This window comes from Lontra canadensis, unplaced genomic scaffold, assembly GCF_010015895.1.
Source record: "Lontra canadensis isolate GAN:19392208 unplaced genomic scaffold, GSC_riverotter_1.0 scaffold103, whole genome shotgun sequence".
NCBI lineage: Eukaryota > Metazoa > Chordata > Mammalia > Carnivora > Mustelidae > Lontra > Lontra canadensis.
In genome coordinates, this window is record NW_022631097.1 from 4,207,326 (window position 1) to 4,230,335 (window position 23,010).

General features: G+C 39.8%; 1 protein-coding gene across 3 annotated transcripts in view; it reads right to left on the minus strand.

Annotated features, from left to right (window-relative positions):
- The window catches only part of SACS (sacsin molecular chaperone), an 88,572-nt gene that overhangs the window by 58,670 nt on the left and 6,892 nt on the right, over nt 1-23,010 (minus strand). For all 3 annotated transcript variants that reach the window (XM_032838261.1, XM_032838258.1, XM_032838259.1), the window contains exon 2: nt 14,634-15,157. In XM_032838261.1, the coding sequence (XP_032694152.1) occupies nt 14,634-14,668 (35 nt within the window). In that variant the 5' untranslated portion in view covers nt 14,669-15,157. The remainder of the gene's footprint in view (nt 1-14,633; nt 15,158-23,010) is intronic.

Below are 23,010 nucleotides of genomic sequence, written 5' to 3' on the forward strand. Positions count from 1 at the left end.
AGGAAACTCATGATATAAACCTATCCCATCATAAAACCGAATAAACTGAACATAGAAATGGAAATAGTAGGAGCAACAAATACCATAATACATTTCTCCCTTTTTTCTGCTTCTCCTGGCTAATGATATCCTGCCAGTCAGTTCATTTTCCTTCTATTTGTCCTTTATTTTCCTGAGTTGTTGTTCTTTACCTTCTACCCTTCTCCATTCTCTGCCCCTTGTGTGGTAGTGAATGAGGGTGTGACCCCATCAGTTCTCACACCTGCCGGCTGGGGGGGACTGTCCCTGTTCTGAGCACATGTTCTCACATGTATAACTGGACTGTCAGGTTGTTTTCAGGTGAGATGGGTCAGTGCTGACCTGGGAGGTGCTCATTTATTCATATAAAAAGATGTGTAGCACCACTATCCGCTGAGCACTGGTACGGTGATAAAGGAGCACAGCTCCAGCCTTGGGGGTACATCACTTCATGGGAACAGCTGCCAGACAGGAATTGCAAGATGGCAGCCTCCATACTCCTTTTTTCTCACCCCTAGTCTCTTCCTTCACCCTTCTCTCTTGCTTGGGCATCTGATCGGTCGAGATCAGTGCCAGGAAAAAAAAAAAAAAAATGAGAATCAAGCAATGGGTGTCTTGGGAACTCTTGAAGCCCTTTATCTCAGCCTCACCTCCTCCTGATGTGCCCCAACCCACTCACCCCTTCTCCAGCTCTGCAAGTTCAGTAGACATTAACTTTGCATGTTCTATACGCAGGCACTCTATCCTACTGCCTATAAGGAACCTGAGAATGGAACAACATGCAAATATAATCTACATAATTTTCGTATAAAAGGAAAAGTGTTGAAATAAAGAAAACCTACCTAAGTCATTAGTTGCTACAAATGCCAAGATACTACCTTCCGTTAACAGGGCTTTCCTGGACCAGCGCCATGGCTCCACGAGCCAGTCAGGAAAGAGACAGCACTCCTGGCTGATTTTAGGAAGCTGCTTTTTTTTTCTTTCTTTCTTTTCTTCCCCCATTATCTTTATCCCCAAGCATACTGCAGAGCTCAGCTTGCAGGCAGATCTATGTAAGCACTGGTGATGGTTCTTCCGCTGGTCTAGGACACACTTTAGCTCCCTGGCATCCTTCTGCGTGTGAACAGTCTCAGTCCAAAGTGACCCTGGCATGCCCTTCGCGTGCACCTTCATAAGTCTCTGTGTGTTTAGCGAGAGACTTTGTCTTTCCACTTCTTTAGACCTTCCCTAGGAAGGACAGGACAGTAAAGGTGGTTGTCTGCAGCATACCACTCTCAGTGGCTGTGGCATGGTCCTTTGATTACTGCTTGCTTCTTCACATAGGAAGGCAATGAAGGCTATTCTCCACAGCTAATACCTCTCTCCCAAGTATATCTGTCTTTTAACAGGGGATTTTCATTTCTGCTGCTGTGTGGGAACTAGGTTCATATTTTGGGAAGTTTCGTCACCCGACTCCCTCTGAAATGATATCACAAAGACAGTTGCTCATTTTAAGCAGCAATAGGATGGTGAGAAACTCAACACAATGCCTAATAATAAAACCTGCCATTACTTAAGTACTTACCAGGCACCAAACTCTTCTTATTTAATCTTCACAAAAACTTTATGAGACATTCTTATTCCTATTTTATTCCTGTGGATGTTGAAAGATTCAGAAAGGTCAAAACTGCCCAAGACCACACAGAGGGTCAAGATCTAACCCCACTCTAAGCAAACCCAAAACCTGGGTTTTTTATTTCTGCCCACATCCCCATACGGGGTTGTTACTGATGGAACTAGAGATGTTTATTCTGGAGGGGGGCGGGGGGAAAGGACTCTCAGGGACCTCTTATAGTATCCAAATACGGGAGTGGCTTTCATGTATAAATATCTCTGTGGCTCTAGAGACAAACAAATTTGGGGCTCACTCCCACAAAATAAATATATCCCAACAACTAGAACAGTTCTCATTTTTATGCACTCCCCACCAACTAAAGTCGAGTCCTTCACACCCACCATCACATTTAGTTCCTCGATGAACTTGCAAAGAAGACATTATCATCCACACTTAGAAGTCAGGACTCAGGACCCAGAGAAGGTAAATAATCTGTCTGAGGCTTTCTTGCAAATGGCAAGTGTCAACATTAGAACTCAGGTCTCTGTTCAACTTCCCTTGTTCTGTGCTGCTCTCCAGAATTGAGTAAAGGGGAAACATTTCACTTGGGAAGTTTCATCACCCGACTGAAATCGTATCACAAAGACAGTCGCTTATTTTAAGCAACAACAAGGATGGTGTTTGGGGACAACAGGGAACCATGTCCTAGGTTCTCTTCTTTAAAAGAAAAAAAAAAAAGACTTATTTATTCACTATGTCAGAGAGAGAGAGAAAGGGGGAGGGCCTGAAGGAGAGGGAGAGAGAGAATCTCAAGCAGACTCCCTGCTGAGCACAGAGCCCAACATGGGGCTGGATCCCAGGACCCTGAGATCATGATCTGTGTTGAAATCAAGAGCCACCCAGGCACCTCCTAGGCTCCCTCAGAAGGGCGGATCACAGTCTTGTATTCCAAACATGTGGCGATTTTATAGGCTAGCGGGATGTACGCACATGCAAGCTCGCTCACACACACACTGGAGAGCACTTCTAAATGTAATGTGATGAATATACAAGTGTGAGTCACAGAACAGAGATGTAGAAATCCAGTCAAAAAGGGGGAGATTTTACAATTAATTGCTTCTATTTAGTTAATGATCATCAATTGAGTTAGTTATTTTAAAATGCGGTCCCTTTTATTTAGCTTTGAAATGGTGTCTCAAATAGAATCCCAAACCATAACTTGATTAAACTAACATCCTCTAGCCATAAAGTACTTGGGAAATATGAGTTTATTTGTGAAAAATAAATGGAAATCTTATTATGTTTGTCATAATTTGTCTTGCTTAAATTCACTGAAGATTTTGAAAAATAGAGAACATCTTCTTATGCGTTCCATCTCTAAATATTTGACTTGAAATGACAATAATGAAAAGTTCAAAGAGGGAGTATTATTTTATCTCTGTGCAAAGCCAATGCCATAATAACTTGAAACTATGAATCATGTAAATCATGTCCACAAAATTACATATCTGCCATTTTGTGGAAAATAACACTGTATTTTTTTCTTTGTTTTAGTAAAAGAGAAGCAAGCCACAGTCTTCCTCACACAGAAGGGTTTATAAATGCTTGCACACACATGCTATCTTAGAGAACAATTATAGTAGTTGGCAGGCAACTCCACTGGAGGGGACACACAAAGAAAACACTAAATAGAAATAGGTCAGGGGAGTCGTTTAAGGAAAATTGAGAATGAATCCATTAAAAAACAAAACAAGGACTTTACATGAGTACTGCAATTAAATAGAAGCTTAATCTGTTAAAATTCTACATTTTGTTCATTTCTCAAACCATTTCAAATTTTTTCTTGATCTCATTGGATAAATGAAATAGTTATAAGTTAAAAAGGAAGATTTCCTTTCTATTCCTTTCCTGTCTATTTACTCACTGCTTCTAAAAATGAATATTTCTTAAGAAACACAAAATTTTTAAATAAGGAAAGCATAGATAATATAGATAGCAATATACTATAATAAGATAATACAGATAATAACAATCTTATCCTCCAATGGAGTATGACTAAACCTCTGCCCATCATTACGATATTCAGTACTTAAGTTACCCACATGATAAATTTCAAATGCTTCAAAAACATGCTCATTTTCCCAGCCTTGTTCCCTCCTCTCCTTCCTGAATATTCCTGCAGAGTGCTGAAGCATGTCTTCGCACTTTTTTTTTTTTTTTGCACATTTCTCACACATTCTGTTTCCTCCTGCAGCATCTGCCTCCTCCTATTGTGTTAAATGTATTACCTATCCTTGGTGACCCAGCTCAAATGCCTCTTCAGTTGTGAAACCTTCCCTCTCTACCCAACACTGTTTAAGGAAAAATGGAAACAAGTCCATGACAAATAAACCTTATGTGCCCTTCCATATTCTCTCATAATACTCTGCATGTCCATCTATCCCAGGTCTTCCCACATTACATAAACCAGTTATTTACATGACTGCATCCCCCTCTGGAGACCGGGGACCTTTTAAGAACAGGAAACAGGTCTCAATATCCCTCTTCCACACCCCCCGGGACCTGGCACACACCTGGTCAGTGCTTATGGAGTGCATAAGGACTGAGATAGGGAAGCAGGGTAATTACAAGATCTCGTCCTCTGAAGAGCTGGTGAAAAACTAGATCCTCAGACTCGGATCTTACATGCAGGAAGCACTAATCTTATGTTTCAGTTGTTAAATACATGAATGGGAAGTTGGAAACACTCCTTCACATTTCAGGAGATAGATACAAAACACCCCGGAGATCGGAAGAACCTGATAAATGATGCTGCTGAGATCCTACCCCTGAATCAGTGTTCAGCCGGAAGAGCAGAAGGCTGCCCACCAGCCGAGCCAATGAGACGAGACCTCTGTCTTCCTGAGCATCTTCAGCACTTAACCTTCACTGACGAGTGATGGAAGAAGGCATGAATTTTCTTTATTTATAAACTACTTTACATGTAATCTTATATGCTTATAATCTCTCATATGTAATTCTATGTCCCACAATATTCACTGCTGAAAATGAGAATGGTGTGGACTTCACATCCTTGGCTTCTGATGACCATTCCCTACGAACACTTTGCATCTTGTGTGGAAAGTAAGAATTAGAAGAAAAGTGAGTCCTTATTATCTTTTTTCTTTTCTGTAATAATTCTCTTAATGGACAGATATTAATAAACTGGCATTAGAAAAAGCCGTGAGCTGGTCTAGCCTTTCATCACAAACTCCAAAATAATTTTTCACACCTTGGGAAGAGGAGCACTCCTTCACAACACCAAAGCACCTAAGTCTGGGAAAAGCAATAGTTAAAAAAAAAAAAAAAGGCAACAGGGCCAAAAAGAGGTTGGGATTCTACCTACAGAAGATCAGAGGATGAAGAAGTGATTGGCACTTATGCAGAATCTAAAGAAATTTTTTGGTCAATATTGTTAGCACTTACCGTTCTAAGGCCTTTGGTTGCTGAAAGGCCCCTACACATCAGCTGGTTTCTCTGCTCTCCTGTACACTTTTTAAAGTAATCTCTGTACTCAGTGTGGGGCTCAAACTTATGACCCCAAATTCAAGAGTCATATGTTCTACCGACTAAGCCCACCAGGAGCCCCTATGCATTTCTTTTTTCTCTTAATATATGGGTGATCTCAAACCATTTACCTGTACAAGCACCTACCATTCATACAGGTAGGATGTTCATTTGAGATCTGGTGAAGCAGCTGCTGGGGAGACTCTGGAGCAGAAGACCCTTGACAGGCAGCTCAAGTGTGCTCTTCCTGATCAGGTACTTGCAACTGAATTTGTTCCTTAAATTTAAAATTCCTTAAGCTTAAAAATTCTTTTTAATTGTGAGAATAATGAATTTTAAAACTAACATCTTTTTTTTCTTAAAGATTTTATTTATTTATTTGACAGAGATCACAAGTAGGCAGAGAGAGAAAGCAGGTCCTGCTGAGCAGAGAGCCCCATGTGGGTGGGGCTCGATCCCAGGACCCTGGGATCATGACCTGAGCCGAAAGCAGAGGCTCTAACCCACTGAGCCACCCGGGTGCCCCTAAAACTAACATCTTGTAATCTATAACTACCCGTGAGAAAGATATTAACTTAAAAAATGTTCGTTATTCCATTTTAAAGACCTTAAGGTGGAAACAAACCACCAACAGCTAAACATGGCTTCATTGGTCAGCTGCCTGGACACAGGAGGTTCAGAAGGCAACTTAATTCATGGAGAATCCAGTTTCCCAATGAAAGGCATGGGCTACAGGTCCTTAACTTAACCCTGAGAGCAGTCTTCACTAGGTAAGTTTAAGTAAATTGGTAACACCCATGGCACTTCCAAAACACAAACTGATAATTACCTGTTCCAAAATAGGAAAGAAAGGGTTTTTTTAATAAGCTCTTACCGTGACACCGCCTATGGATCCAAAGAATATGAGGATAAGGTACCATTCAGCAGCAAAATGTAGACATGTTTGCCTTTTTCAGTGTCTGGTCAGTGGGCAGAGAGAAACAATCAGTTGCCTCTGCACTTAATAGGATGTATTCAAAGCACATGTTCTCCTTGGAAACCTGTCCTCTCTCTGTAACTCAACTGAAGTTTTGAGCTAAACCTTCCCTAATTAAAAAAAGGAAAAAGGGCAGTAAACATGTACAAAGGTTCCGTAGTGCATTCTCTTGGAAGAACATGTTTTCTTCCTTTCTTCTCCTTGCAGATTAAAAGAAAGAATAAATTACAGTGTCTGAAATCTGTTCCTTGGACTCTGCATTTAGCCAGCCTTTTCTTGTAACATGAGAAGGGGCCATTCCTTTCTTCTGTTTTTTGTTTTTCCTTTTGGGGAGGAGGGAGCAAGTGAATTTATGTCAAAATGTCCAACTGTTTGGCTGTACCCACCTATACCAGGGGTCACAATAATACACAAGCATTTTTCTACAGCTTTCCTGTTTTTTACATTTTCAAAGATTTTCCAGAGGATTTTTTTTTTCTATTCATTCTATGAGGGTTTTTTTTTTAATTTTTATTTTTTTAAAGATTTTATTTATTCATTTGACAGACAGAGATCACAAGTAGGCAGAGCGGCAGGCAGAGAGAGAGAGGGGTAAGCAGGCTCCCCACTGAGCAGAGAGCCAGCCTCAGGGCTCAATCCCAGGACCCTGGGATCATGACCTGAGCAGAAGGCAAAGGCTCAACCCACTGAGCCACTCAGGCGCCCCTCTATGAGGGATTTTAAATAGAACCTATTTACTTGGTCTAGGAGCTGCTGTAGGCTTCAAATTGTGTTCCGCTCTGAAAAGAATTCATGTTTTGTTTCTGTACTGTCTTTCTTATGGTTGTGACTTTCAATCATAACAAATTAGAAATTAGAATAATTTATATTAAGGATTCATATATAAGGAATTTTTCTTACTGCTTAATTTAAATATATATATATCTTATGTCAATTTGACTCAAGTTATCATTTCTATATGGAATTATTTTCCCTCTTGGGAGAGTCAATAAATGAGATCATCTAAAACCCTAATGTTTCATACTGGGTAGTAAAGTAACCTTACATTCTTCTCAAGAAAAACCTATTAGCTGGTTTTTCAGTGAAGAGGACCTTCCCAATGAGTGTTTAAGGGGTAATGATTCCAGTACCTATAAATGTTATATAATGAATGTATTACTACTGTGTTACCGCTCCCCCTTCTCCCTTTCGATAGCTTTGGGTGATGGCAGTGAACTTCCTCTGGTACCACACACAGAGCTCCCTCCTTCAACACACAGCTGTTGGGAGTGGAGAAGCCTTCAGGGCTCCTTCAGGGGGACCCCAGTAGTTGGAAAAATGCCACCGTACAGCAAACCCCCCCAGGGCCACCATGACCACCACAAAATAGTGTAGGATTTGCTTCAACATGCTGAAGTGAAGAGAAAGAGGGGTATGAACAAATTCATCAGAATTTCAATAAGTATTTAATTTTATGGGTATTCATTGTAATGGTTTCTTCTACTTCTATGCATGCCTAAAAGTTTTCGTGATAATATATTTTTAAAGGAGGTGAAGCGGCACCAAGGCCAGGCATGGGATTTCTGCCAATCATGGGTGAAGAAGGTGAAAGCCCAGGCTTCTCTCCACATATACTAAATATTGCTCCGCCCCTTACGTCCTCTCTCCACCTTGCTTACCTCAGACTGCATCAATGGGGCCTCAGGGCGCTTTTACTGTAGGCTGAGTTGACCAACAGGAGACCCAACAGAGGGTGGAAGTGAGGGATGAGAATGCTGTCAAAGAATTTGTTCCCCCAACACCCATCACACAGCCTCACCACGGCCTGACTGTGTCTTTCAACCAAAGGTCACTACCCTTTCCAAGAGATGTTGCTCCAAGATATGATGCTTTGTCCTTCAAGATTCAGCAATTATTTCTACCCTAGTCCCTCAGGTCTTGGGAGGTAACAGTGCCTTAGCTGCCAGATTCCTCAGCAATTTCTCATCCCTTTTCACCTTTGCATGTAAGCCCTTGGCTTATCCTAAGTAGTCGTGGGGACCCTGTCTATAGACCACTCACCACAGCACAGCTGCCAGTTCAGAGCATGAAAGAGAAAGTGAATCAGATTTGCTACTCTGAAAAGCAGCAGCATACCTGATTGGCCAACAAATAACCCAAAGCATTCATCCTCCTTCTCTCACCAAATCCCTTCCCTTGGTCACTGAAGATGGATTTCTGAGTGCTATGAAGCTGACAGCAATGGTGAGTCACCTGCTGTGAATACTCCACTGAAGGGCTTAGAATCACACATGCAGACTGAGTTTTCCCTCCCTCAGGAATCAGGAAAATGGACATTGCTGCAGAGCCCATGGTGGGAAACCAAGTTGGCCTTTTCATTACCACTTGGTGAGGACCACCAACTGTCCCAAATCACCCTGCTGCCTTTTGATGCCTCTTTCCCTAAAGATACTATGTGATGTTCACCAGGATTCCCCCCAGCTGCTCCCTTTGTACCTTGTGCTTCCTATTGGATAGCCAGATACTGGCACACATGGACACATTCAGGGGATGATAGTGGTCGGAAGCAAAATCCCCATAACCAACCAAGAGGAGTAAGACAGTCTGGTTTACAGCTGCTCGTTAGCTGGGGTGGTGGTAGGCAGCACCACCCTTGTAACACCCGAGTGGTGGTGGAAGCCATTACTGATGGCTAGACTTAGTGCTAGTTTTTGGATAAGAGACTGTTGAAAAGAAAACATCAAGCCCAAAATGGAGTCACTTATGTTAAGGGCATCACATCGCAAACCAAGACGTAATACCTAACCCAACTGCAGTTTCACTCTCCCCCAGAATGTAACCTTTAACCAGTCAACATGGAATTTCCTGGTCAGAACTAGAAAATATACTGATAGACCCTTTCTGTTCCCCTTAGGAGAGTGACCTTGCCTCAAACAATACATTCTTAGCTAATAATTTCCTTTTTTTCCACTCCCTCTCTGCCTTTAAAAACCTTTCGTTTCATACAGCCTAATGGACCTCCTTTCTATTTGCTGGAAGAGATGCTGCCTAACTCATGAATCATTTAACAAAGCCAATTTGAATTTTTAAATTAGTTGAATTTTTACTATTTAACAGAAGTCATTATAACAAGTGTTACCTTTTCTTAGGCATTCTGGGTCAACTACTATGCAAAGTGTTTTACATTCATGATCTCTAACCCAACATTACTGTAGGCATTATGATCCCCATATTAAGAAAAAGTAACCTATTCAAAGCCACATAACTAGTAAATAGCAAAGCTGAGATTCAAACCAAATATATCTGGTTCAAACGTTGCTACTCTTTCCATTACACAATTTGTTTTCCCTGAAAGGAGGTGGAAAGATATTTGTTCTGAGTTTGTTTTGTTTGGATGCAGAGGTATCTAAAGAGAGGTGAGGAGAGAGAGAGACGGTGCAGAAGAGGCAGGACAGGACTCATCCTCCCCTCTCTACCCATATATAAGGGACTGGTTTTAAGCCTCTAAGGACAGAAACTCAGGCACAATGTTTATGAAACAAGGAATAAGACTAAGTCCATGAAGTACTGCTTCCCTCCTAAAAAACAAACTCAGCACAGGATTCGGGCAAAGCCATTCATCTCCCCTTACTGTCCTCTCCCCAAGTTTCAGAGTTGTTTTGGGGTTCAAGGTGTCCACTGGGTGCAGGGAATAATGTCTTACAGAAACCCCAGCTATACAGGACTTGACAAGTCCCCTTGACTGAGAAGCTCAAGAGGAAAGAACATGAACAAATTCATCCCTGAGCCCATATAAGATGTCACCACCTTGAGGAATCCCAGAAATAGCTGGGGAAGAATTTAAGCAGCCTAGTGGGGCTTGAGGGTTAAGGACTTGTCCAGCAGGTGAAGGCTTAGAGCTGTGGAAATACAGATGTAAATATTAACTGACCTTATTTATACTCACGAACTACTGAAACTAAGGAGGTGTGGCATAATTGTTAATCCACTTGTTCTTTCTCTGGACACCAATCGCCTGGCTCTGGTTCTGGGTCACTGCCATTAGACCCGTGGCTTGAAGCCTGAATCCACTCCTGCCCCTCATGAGTAGTACAAGTTCTGGCTTGTTTTCCTGGCCCTCTACTGCCTACTTGATCTTCCCTGTCTGGGCTTAGTGTCATACACTTGGACTCAGCTTATTTGCCTGCTCTCCTGAAGACTGGACTTTGCTTTCCCATCTGAATCTTTCTTATTCCTAGTGGGCTGTCATAGAAAATACATATTTGGTCTTTATCTTCTAGGCCTGACACAGAGCTTTTAAATTTCCTGAGGACAGTGGCATCTTTTGTATACTGATGAGATAATCAGGGCAGGGCTCCCAAGTCGCTTCAAGATCAGTGGTTAGAGGTGGAGGAACCAATCACGCAATTAGAGGTTTGGAGCTTTCAGCTGTACCCCCTGACTCCAGCGAAGGGAGAGGGGCTGGAGATTGAGTTCAATCACTGATGTTTTTTTTTTTTTTAAAGATTTTATTTATTTATTTGACAGAGAGAGAGAGAGAGAGATCACAAGTAGGCAGAGGGGCAGGCAGAGAGAGAGGGGGAAGCAGGCTTCCCGCCGAGCAGAGAGCCTGATGCGGGGCTCGATCCCAGGACCCTGAGATCATGACCTGAGCCTAAGGCAGAGGCTTTAACCCATTGAGCCACCCAGGTGCCCCTCAATCACCGATGATTTAATCGAGTGTGCCTACAGAATCAAACTTCAAAAAAACTCTGAAACAACAAGGCTAAGTTCACCCCATTGGTGAACACATCAAAGCAATAAGAGGGCATGGAAATTCTGCACACCCACTGTCCCCAAGTCTTGCCCCATGCATCTCTTCCAAATGTCTGTTACTGAATCATATCCTTTACAATAAACTGTAATTGTGAGTAAAGCACTATCTAAGTTCTGAGTTGTTCGGGTGAATTATTGAACCTGAGGAAAGGGATCATGGGAATCCCTGAATTTGTAGTTGGGTTGCCTGGAGATCCCATCTATGTCTGGCCCCTCAAGTGGGGCAGTCTTGCAGGACTGAGCCCTTAACTTCTAGGGTCTGTGCTAATTCTTGGCAGTTAGTGTCAGCTGGAGAATTAGGGAATTGATTGTTTTTGGGAAAATGGCACAACACCCATCCTAATGAGGTTGTTGACATTCATCACCATCAACTCTGCCTTTACTCACTTCATTCCAGCATGCCCATCACCTCCTTAGTCTTGGAACACGCCAGGCAACTCCCACCTAGGAGCTTTGCATGGGTTCCCCTGTCTGGAACATTCTTCCCCTATATGATTATGACTATTCCTTCCCCTCCTTCAAGTGTTTGCTCAGATTTCATCTTCTCTGTGAAGTCTGTCCTGACCTTCCTATTTAAAATTGTGACACACGTTCTGTACAACCCCGTCAGACTCCCACCTCCTTTTCTTGGCCTACCATTCCTTTGGTTCCATCATGTAAGATACCATATAATTCAATTATGTATTACATTTATTATTTGTTTTCTGTTTTTCCCTGCTAGAATATAAGATTCACAAAAGTCAGTATCTAAATCTGTTTCATTCCCTGATGTTATTCCCAGTACCTGGCACATAATAAATCTCAATACATCTTTTTAAGATGTGCATGATTTTAAGAGCAGAGGTTTATTTGGAGGATCCTAACTAAAGTGCTCCCCTGTAATCCCCAGCTTAGATGCAGAGCCAGACACATTGGGGAGACCCTGGAGGAGGATGGGAGAGGCAAGTCCTGTCACACTAGGCTTGAACTAGCTTGAACCTGGACTCTCTCCATGACTAAACTTTAGAAGGCGCCTCTGAGCCCTCTTTTCTGTGAGGCCTTGCCCTTGGGTTCTGTCTCTTAACAAGAAAACTGCTAAATCGGTTTAGTAAAAAATCTCTGTACCCTTAATATCTGATTACCCTCAATATTTAACCAAATACCCTGATACCTGATCACCCTGGACTGCCTTCAGGAAGAATTCTGTCAAGTTAGGTTAGCCAGAATGCCCTTACACTGGATATCTCCTCTTACTAATTTTCCCCTCACTCTGCTCATAGGCTATAAATCCCCAGTTGCCTTTGCTGTATTCAGATTTGAGCCCAATCTCTCTCCCCTGTTGCAATGCTCTTGACACCTCTTGCAAAGGTCCTGAAGGAAGTCTTGCTTACCATTTTAACAAGTGCCAGAAAAATTTTTTCTTTAACTAGCCCTGTGAGTTTGAGCGAGTCACATACTTTCAGTTTTCTTATCTGTCAAACAAAACCGGTAAGAAATTATCTCAGGCATCACCACCAGCCTGAATCAATACCAGATCTGCGAAGCTCCTTAGCACACTCTAACTAGAACTGTTTCCTAGGCATCGTACGGGACAATTTCCCCAAACCCTCCCATATCCTGGATTCTGCTTCTACACTGGCACATATGAAGCTCCAGACTCTTCCTGATGGCCAATGAGAGAGAACCAATCCCTCAGCAGCCTTCAACAGGTGAGATTAAGTCTCAATTTTCAGTTTAACTATCCAGATGGTATATCCAATAATACATTTCCCTTTACATGAGCATAACACTTGATAATATTTATTAGATAGACAATCTAACTTCCTTTGGCAAAACATTTACATAAAGTCAGTACCCTAGGAAGGGCCTGAGTTGTTGATGCCACGACTGCATGAGCCCCCACCACATGCATGCACCCCCAGGAACTCGGGATACAATGCCCCAAAGCTCAATAAGCCCAGACTGGATCCTTTTCAGCTTTAAAAATTATCATCTTGCCCCGGGAACAAGAAAGCAATCAGGCTTAATAGATTTGTGGTCCTAATAAGACAGGTTTTAAAAGCCTTACTAAAAGTGTGTACTTACAAAACTGGTGTTAAGATGGATATTTTGACCCTCAGCCCATGTACTCCACTCTGTGTAGTCACACACTTGGTATATCCAGTCACTGACATTCTGGTTTTAAGTAAATGAGTAAATAAGCTTTAAGTAAAATAAACACATCAGTTCTGAGAAAATTCTACAGTACCAAAGCCTACATAATCTGCAAAGATACACCCAAAGTTAATATACTTTTTTTTTTAGCTATAAATAGAATTTATCAGCCGCTGATGGCAAAGGCAATAGAATCCGTTGGTTTTTTTCAACATCTGTTGGATGCTTAACATCGATCCTGATTGTTGAAGAGTTATATTTACTGACACCATTGATTCAACTACATAAACACTGTTCTTTAAAATAAACTTATAAACGGTAGTATGTTTAACAAATCAGTCTGCCAAGTTGTATGAAAATGAATTCACCTTTAGTTTGAAAAACATCTACTTTCACAACTGAGAAGGCATTATATTGAAGCACTTTAAACAGGTAAAAAAGAAAAATCTTCAGAAACACTGTGAGATGGCAGGTATGGTGCTACCTAAGGATGTTCTACACATATTTAAACAATTTAGCATCAATAATGTTAACTTAGATACCTTACATGCCTTCTTCTTATACTAGAAAATACAGAAAATGGTCAATTATTCTAATTGGCAAATAAAGACCAAATCCTCTAAGTAGCCTCAACATTTGCATGCATTCATGTATTTAAATAAGAAGCAATCAAAAAAAAAAAAAAAGAAGAAGAAGCAATCACTAAAGTAATCCTCATTTGCTAGGAAGCAAGTTCCACTGAAAAAGTTATACTTATATCCACCAGCTAATGAATAAAACATTTTAAAATTTTTATTTTGGAAATTTTTGGAAGAGAAAAACAAATACTTTTTTTTTTTTCCAGTTTGAAGCCAAATTTGAAAAGTCTTTTCATCTATTGATATCATTAGGTTATAAGATGAGAAGGCTTATCTGGTCTTTAATGGTACTAAAATTTTATTTATTAAGAGTACTGTTTGAATACAACATTCCAAATCAATGGAAGAGTGTTTTGTTAGATCCTTAAGAAAAAAGAACACATAGAAATCTAAGGGATAATTGTAAATGTTCTATTTTTACATAAGTCCTCAAGCGTGTATATGTCCTTATAAAATAGCAACTAAATTTGAGGGAAGGAGTGAACTTTGTTTTTACCAAAGATGACAAAGTAAATGCAGACTGCTCTCTCTATCTCTCTCCTTTCCCAAGTTATTTGATACAATTTTAGGTATTTCACAGTTTTTTATTTAATATTTTCCAAATAATCACATGGCCAGTAAGAAGCACTACATATACACTTGAGGAAAGAGAAAATGAGGTGCATCTAATCAACTGCCCATTACAGCACCCACACCAGAAGACAAAAAATCCAAAAACCATCTGGACAAAGATAAGGAATGATTTTCAACCCTTGGCTTGAATTGTTACAGACATAATTCCATGTTACAGCTGAAGTATCTACAGTTGACTCACTTTTATCTCTAGAAAGTTTTCATCTATTTTTGCCTATCTATGTTTCATTTGGGAAAACCCAATAAGCCTTAAAAAAAAATCAGTGCAAATTGTTGTAATTTAAAACATTAACCCATTTACCTATTATCCTTGGTCTCCATCATCACTTCTGGCATATGTGTCTGTGAAAATCATGAAACTATTTTTCTGTCTTCAAAGTCTTTCATTTGTGTTTCCTTTAAACATGTACTCCACACTGAGCTCTGCCTGGCGGGCGAGAAGCCTGTATTTCCCTCAGTGTCCATTCATCATCTGATGCTCAGAAGCATTGCTGTGTTTTGGTGTGTTCCTTCAGGTAAGACTCTCCAGTCTAAAAGTGGTTGCCTCCCTGGGTTATGCCTTCCGATCTGGACACCCACAGAAGTTTTTAAGGTAAAATAGTATTGAGAAGATAATGGTTTGGGGTTTTCCTCCACAGCAGAAAAAAAAGCTATTTTCATCTGTGAATCTCCTGTACTTCTTTTTGAAGGTGGTGAGGAGAAATGTTGTAGAAGCTCTTGGGCTCCGTGTTTCTCACCCTCATCTCAGCGGATGTAAAACATTCACTGGCAAGAGCCTTTCTTCTTGCTCTGGCGATACGTGCATTGCCACATCACTTTTGGATCCTGAAAGAAAAATCAAGGAAGGTTCAGGGAGGGAGTTGGGAGAAGTACTCAGAGTAAATGCACTGAAAATGTAATTCCTCGTGGAAGGCAGCCATGGTTCTTACTTCCAGCGACTTTCTAATTATAAACTGCTGGTTGCACTACAGCCCTGCCAAATGGCGTGGCATTTATCCTTCACCTCACAACCAACAAGCGCACATGTATAACTACACATGGCGGACACTATAAATAAAAAACATGTCTACTTAATTTAGTTTCATGTTCTCACTCCCCATGCATTTCTTCTCATTTCTCTATTTCCCTGGCTTCTTTCAGGTGAAATACGTACTTCACATGATGTGCCTTTTTTCAGAAACAATAACTTTAAATCCAAAGGTACAACTTTACAGATGATATAACTCATTAGAAAGCAAAACATCTATACCAGAAAAAGAAAAGAAAATGTGTCTATCTGAAAGTCTTTTTCTTTTTTCTTTTTTTTATTAACATATAATGTATTATTAGGCCCAGGCGTACAGATCTGTGAATCACCAGGTTTACACACTTCACAGCACTCACCATAGCACACACGGTCCCCAATGTCCATAACCCCCACCATCCTCTCCCTACCCCCTCCCCCCCACTGCAACCCTCGTTTTTTTGTGAGATTAAGAGTCTCTTATGGTTTGTCTCCCTCCCGATCCCATCTTGTTCCATTTATTCTTTTCCTACCCCCCAAACCCCCTATGTTGCCTCTCAACTTCCTCATATCAGGGAGATCATATGATAATTGTCTTTCTCTGATTGTGAAAGTCTTTTTCTTCTTCTTTTTTTTTTTTTCTAAGTAATATTCCCAGTAGTCACTGGTGACTGCCAACAGTCTAACATTTTAAGAAAAAACTAGAAAGATAAAGGATAGACTTTGGCAACAGTGATAAGTCAGAGGGACACATGAGATTGAATTTTCTACCCATTCATACAACTCTCATGTGTGTAAATACTTGATAATTTTCAAGGTATTCTCTTAGCACCACACTTAAATGGTTCTTTAAAGTGGACAGAACAAGAGAGGCAGAATTGCTAGTATGTTAAAGAAACTTAACACTTGGATGCAGGAAGGTGAGGAACTATGTTCAAGCTCACTCAACGAGGAAATGAAAAACTGGAAAATGCAAAATAAGCTGCTGAATTCCTATTCTCCTTGTGTTAGCCTACAATACTTCCCTGCTGACAAATGTAATTTAGAGATGGTAATCTAAGCTAGACTTATAACACTAGAGATTCTTGACTTCATGAAAACCCAGAAAAATAACTCAAAACTCACTGTAAACTATTCCCTGAAAACACTTCCCCAGTAACCTGCTAAAATAAAAATATTACCAGACATCAGCAGTGAGATTAATTGAAACAAACCAATCCAAAATCTTAATTATTCTTTCATATAAAATCATATATAATGAAATTTGATTGCCATGTATCAAGAATTAAATTCTAGATTTAAATTTATGATTAAAAAATTAAAATTAAAATAAGAAATTATATAGCATGAAGATGAAAGACATATATGACAATGGATTTCAAAAATTAGACTCTTCAATTTGAAATGTTCAGATTAAGAGAAGTTATGTGTATTAAATAGAATCAATTTCTTCATCTATAAAACAAGGGGTTGGAATAAGTGTTATAAGTTACTAACACCATGGGCGCCTGGGTGGCTCAGTGGGTTAAGCCGCTGCCTTCGGCTCAGGTCATGATCTCAGGGTCCTGGGATCGAGTCCCCACGTCGGGCTCTCTGCTCAGCAGGGAGCCTGGTTCTCTCTCTCTCTCTCTCTCTCTCTGCCTGCTTCTCCATCTACTTGTGATCTCTCTCTGTCAAATAAATAAAATCTTAAAAAAAAAAAAAGTTACTAACACCTGAAAAATTCTATGATTCCAGACAAGCAACACCTTTAAAATTCTGATTCGTTCTGTGATCTAACTCATAAGCAGTTCTGAAGGTAGGGGGTGCCTGGGTGGCTCAGTCGGTTAAGCATCTGCCTTTAAGTGTGGTCACGATCCCAGGATCCTGGGATCTAGCCCCACATCAGGCTCCCTGCTCAGTATGGTGTCTGCTTCTCCCTCTCCTTCTGCTCCTCCCCCTGATTGTGATCTGTGTGTGTGTGTGTGTGTGTGTGTGTGAAATAAATAAATAAATATGTTTATATTTATTTTTTTATATATTTATAAATAAATAAATAAATAAATAACAATTCTGAGAGTAGGAATTAATCCAATGTCTTTTAAATAAAAAATATTTTGTCAATTAAAATGTTGTTTTAAGTATAACCATAAAACATAAATGTATCATACAACAGACACAGGTTTTACATAAACATTTATGAAAAAAGGTGAAATTCCAAGGAAAATCTGGAATTAGTTACACTTGAATGGAGACCCTCCAGGCTTTGCCTTCAGCCTGCACAGTTTCTCTGCTCATGATATTCTGCTTCTGTGGGAGCATTAGAGAGAAACAGAAGCATTGATTTCAGGGGAACACTGCATGTTCATGCTTATTAACTTCACTCAATGGGTTTCCATCTCTAATTCCAGTTTGCCAATATCTTTTAAAAATCGGACTCTGAAATCTATACCATTAATTAGCTTTACATCACCTGGCATGTTTGATAAAATTGCTGCACAATGTAGAAACCTGTGGCAAACTATTATGACCTTCCTAGAGATGGACAATGATACATTCATCACAAAAACAATCTTTGAATAGTTTTTCCTACTTAACTCTGAGCCCTAATGAAAGTGCTATCATCAAACATATATATGTCTCTCAGTGTTAACAGGATACAATGACTTTGCCCAATATATCACCAAGGCCAAGATATAGTTTTCTCCTGATCCCTCCATGGAGCTGTTGTTCTAAAAATTTTGTCAAAGGGGAAAGTGTATTAATATGACATGACATATTCTTGATGATCCCATGCTGGATCCTAAGGATAACTGTGACCTTCTCTAACAGCTCCTTAATTCTCTCTAGTAATACAATCTTCAGTTTTAATATCACTTCTATAATTAACATCTAACCCACAGTTTAGAATTCTAAAAACTATTATTCCCTTTTGGACACTGGAACATTTGTACGTGTTCAACGGGGAATCTGCTTCTCCCTCTCCCTTTGCCCCTGGGAGGCATGTGCATCTCCCCAGGACTTGTCTTCTTCTCCAACTGTTCTGAAATTACCCCCTGGGAAAAGGTACAACATAGGTAATATGCTTGATGATACTGTAACAGCATCATAGGATGGCAGATGGGAGCTCTATTTGTGGTGAACAGAGCACAATGTCTAGACTTGTTGAATCACTATGTTCTACACCTGAAACTAATAAAATATTGTGTGTCAACTATACCCAAATTTTAAAAATTAATAAAAAGAGAAAAAAGGAACTTACTGCCGTGATTAACCATTGTATACGTGCAAGGATGAGAGAAGACAGTGTGCTGCCTGGACCACCAGTTTCCCCAACACCAGTCACTGATGAGTCACCATCTTGATTTTGTTCATATTTGAGATACAACACACTATTTTGGGGATCTTTGGCCTATTTGTGTACCACCTATTTGATCATTACTTAATATTTTTCCTTAATTAAGTCTCTACCTTAAATAAATGTATTATGAAAGGAAACTCTCTATTCACAACATAAATGGAAACCCAATAACAAGGGCCACAAATAGAGGGTAACTCTAAAGATAAATAAAATGAGTAAAAGGAATCTTTAGAAATTCTGGTCAGATCCAAGTGCCTACAGAATCTTTGAGTCTTTGCCCTGCTCACTTTCCATGAAAAAGAGGGTTAGGAAATGTTTGAAGACACTTACAGCCTTTAATGATTTCATTTAGAAAGATGGAAGATTGAAAATTAAATATCCACTTCAAGAATTTAGAAAAAAGGTAATGGGATAAACCCCCCAAAAATAGGAAATAATGATGAGAGCAGAATTAATGAAATGGAAAGCAAAGACAGAGAGGTAATTATCAGCAGAGTTCTTTATTTTTTTTAAGATTTTATTTATTTGAGAGAGAGCCCAAGAAACCACGAGCAGTGGGGAGGGGCAGAGAAAGAGGGAGAAGCAGACTCCCCAATGAGGAGGGAGCCCCATGCGGGACACTGGGATCATGACCTGAGCTAAAGACAGACACTTAACCTACTAAGCCACCCAGCTGCCCCAGCAGAGCTCTTTAAAAAGACACAATGGCAAATTCCTGGCAACGCTCATCAAGATAAAAGCAAAATTACCCACACAAGGAGAATGCTGAAAGTGAAACATTAGATGCATCAGAAATTAAAAAGATAAGAGATTATAAAGCCTTTCAGGTAATGAATGTTAAAATTTTGGAAATGGACAAATTCCTGGAAAAATATAAAGTACAAAAATTAATTCAAAAACTAAGTCCATCCCATTAAACAGATTGAATCACTGATATTGAAAATCCCCTCACAGAGAAAGCACAAGGCTGGCCAGTTTCACTGGTGAGCTATACCAAATGTCCACTAAACAACTAACCTTAAGATCTTACAGATTCTCCCAGAGAACATAAAACAGACAGTATGTCCAAGTAATTTCATGAGGCTGATAACATTTCCAAATTAAATGATCGACACCAAATTGGGACAATATGAAAAAGCAAAATTCCTGGCCAGTCTCACTCGTGATCATGGATGCAAAAATTCAAAATACATAATTAGCAAACTGCATCCAGCAGTGTGTAATAAACATAATAACTTATGATCAAATTGATTGGATTTATCAGAGGACAAAATTCTATACCCATTAATGACAAAAAAAAATTTTTTTAAGATTTTATTTATTTATTTGACAGACAGAGATCACAAGTAGGCAGAGGCAGACAGAGAGAGAGAGGGGTAAGCAGGCTTTCCGCGGAGCAGAGAGCCCAATGTGGGGCTCGATCCCAGGACTGTGGGATCATGACCTGAGCCGAAGGCAGAGCCTTTAACCCACTGAGCCACCCAGGTGCCCCGACAAGAAAAAATTTTTTAAAGGAAAAGGAAACAAAAAACTTTTAGTCGATGCAAAGTTGATAACTTCACTAAAGGGCAGACATATTTTCCTATCTTCGTTTCCAGTCCATGTTTTACTGGAGACGCCAGCCAGTGCAAGACAGTAAAAGGGGGAGAAGGATAAGGAGTGAGGGGAGCAAGAGAGGAACAAAATGTCACTATTCACAGATGGAATATTAAAAAAAGTTAGACTTCATAATAAAGTGTATCAAGATTACTGATACAAGTTCAATTGCATTTCTACATACTTGCAAGAATTTTTTTTTAAAGGTGCTCTTTTAAATGATAGCCATTTATAATAGCTGGAAAGAATATGAGTTACCTTGGAATAGTTATAAAGAAAAAACTTTTATATAACGTTTAGGAAGAAAAATCTATAAACTTGAACAAAAAACATTAAAAAGGTTCTTTTTAAAAACAGAGATAATGAACATGATGAAAAGGAAGCCTCCGTATCAATGAAATGGCAACTCTCCTCAAACTGATCTTCTCATTCAAAAGAACTCCCAGGGAGTTTTTAAAATAAAACTTGACAGGTCGATGCTTAGAATTTTATGGAAGAACAAAGGAACAAGAATTTCTTTAAAAAGACACTCTTTCAGAACAGCAAGTAGAAAGACTTGCTTTCCTCGATATTGAATCTTAATGTAAAACTATTATAACTAAGTTAGTAGGGCATTCACACACGAACAATCAGAATAAAAAGCTTAGCAACAGAGCGGTACATTCATAGGAACTTGATGCGTGACAGAGGTGTTTGTAGAATTTGGTGGGGAAAGCGGACCATTCAGAAAATGCTACTGGGACAAGAAGTCATCTACATAGAAACCAAATGGATCTGTACCTCCCAAAGTGCACAAATATCCAAGGCAGACATAAGTGAGAAAAGCAAACCTTAAGGTTTTTAGAAAGAAGCATAACACAGTATCTTTATGACCTCAGAGTAAAAAATTCATTAAAGAACAAATAGAAGCCACTAATCATAAGACAAAAGATGATTACAGTCAAACCACATTAAAATTAAGAGCTTCTGCTCACCTAAGACAAGCTACAAAAATCAGGAGAACATATTTGCCACACATATAACTGACAAAAGTTTCTGTCCAGAATACATAAAAAACTCTTGAAAATTTTTTTAAAAACCTTAAAAAATGTAGGCAAAGGATTCTAATTTATATTTTTCTTTTGTATGCACAGTATTTCCATTTGAAAATAATAAAAATTAAATTTGTACTTATAAATTGTGTCTCAGACCTGGGATAATGTTGAAAATAAGTTTATAAAATGAAGAGTATATAATGACATTCTTGCTTAAAATAGTCTTTCATTGCTTTCATTTATGATTATAATAGCTACTCATTAAGAATGAGGTACAGAGGGAAAAATAAAGTCTAGGTAATGAGGTTTTTTAACAAAAGGAGGGAGGGAGAAGAAGAGAAGAGGAGGGAGATGAGACAAGTAGAAAAAGGATTTTTAAAAGGGGTCATATCCTCACTACATAATCTCTTTTTTTGTGGGGGAGGAGGGGTAGCATCTTCTCCTTTCCTAAACACCAACCATCCCCTCTGTTTTCAGGGCATGTGTCCTCCACCTTGTGAAACACTCTGCGAGAACCAACTCCCCAAGCATTCCAAAGTATTCCTCAGGGTTGCAAGGATCCACATGGTACCTTTAAGCCCTTCTTAGTCAATCAGAAATCATGCCTGTGGTATTTAAATGATAGTTCCTTACATTTCTGTAGTCCTTTACTATTCCATATATGGTGTCATGTTATCCTCAAGACCACTTGATAAAAGAGGTAGGCCAGGGCGCCTGGGTGGCTCAGTGGGCTAAGCGACTGTCTTCTGCTCAGGTCATGCTCCTGGAGTCCTATGATCAAGCCCCGCACTGGGCTTCCTGCTCAGCAGGGACTCTGCTTCTCCCTCTGACTCTCCCCCACTCATGTTCTCTCTCAAATAAATAAATAAGTAAATAAAATCTTAAAAAAAAGAAAAAGGTAGTCCAGATAGTTTCTCCATTTTACAGACTACAAGATTGAAGCTCAAAAAAGCTATAGTATGTGCCCAAGCCACAAGGGGATGTAGAAGGGCACAAGGTGAAGAAAGTCCCCAGGGCTGCTCTATGGCAAACATTGTAAATGTTAGTTTACAAAGACATTAATCTTTGTAATATATAGCTCTGCCGTGGCAATGTTGAAGGGGAGAGACTGTGCATACCTTCACAGTGTCTCTTGGGGACACTGGGGCGTGACAAGGTCACAGTGAGTAAGTGACACAGTTCTGCCACAAGCCCTAGACCCTCAGTTGAAGTGGTCTCTCCAATAAACCAGACTGCTTCTCATATAATGACATTGAAATGTATGGAGCCCACGAGCATTCACAAAGCATTTATCTCATAATCTTTTCTTTATTCTCCTGATGACTTTGTATAATCCAAGATCAAAATATACAGGCAAAAGAAATATTAAAATGTCTTTTTTTGGGACACCTGAGTGGCTCAGTTGGTTAAATGTCTGCTTCAGGCAGGTCATGATCCTGGAGTCCTGGGATCCAGTCCTGCGTTGGGCTCCCTTCTCATGGGGTTGGCATGGCGGTGGGGGCGGCGGGGAGGTCGGGGGTCTGCTTTTCCCTCTCCCTTTGCTCTTCCCCCACTTGTGTGCTCTCTCTCACTCTCCCTCAAATAAATAAAATCTTTTTTAAAAAAGTGTCTTTTTTATTCCCTATTTATGATTGTGCGTGCATGAACACATACACACACACACACAACACACGCACACAAACACACACACACATCTTTATTCAAT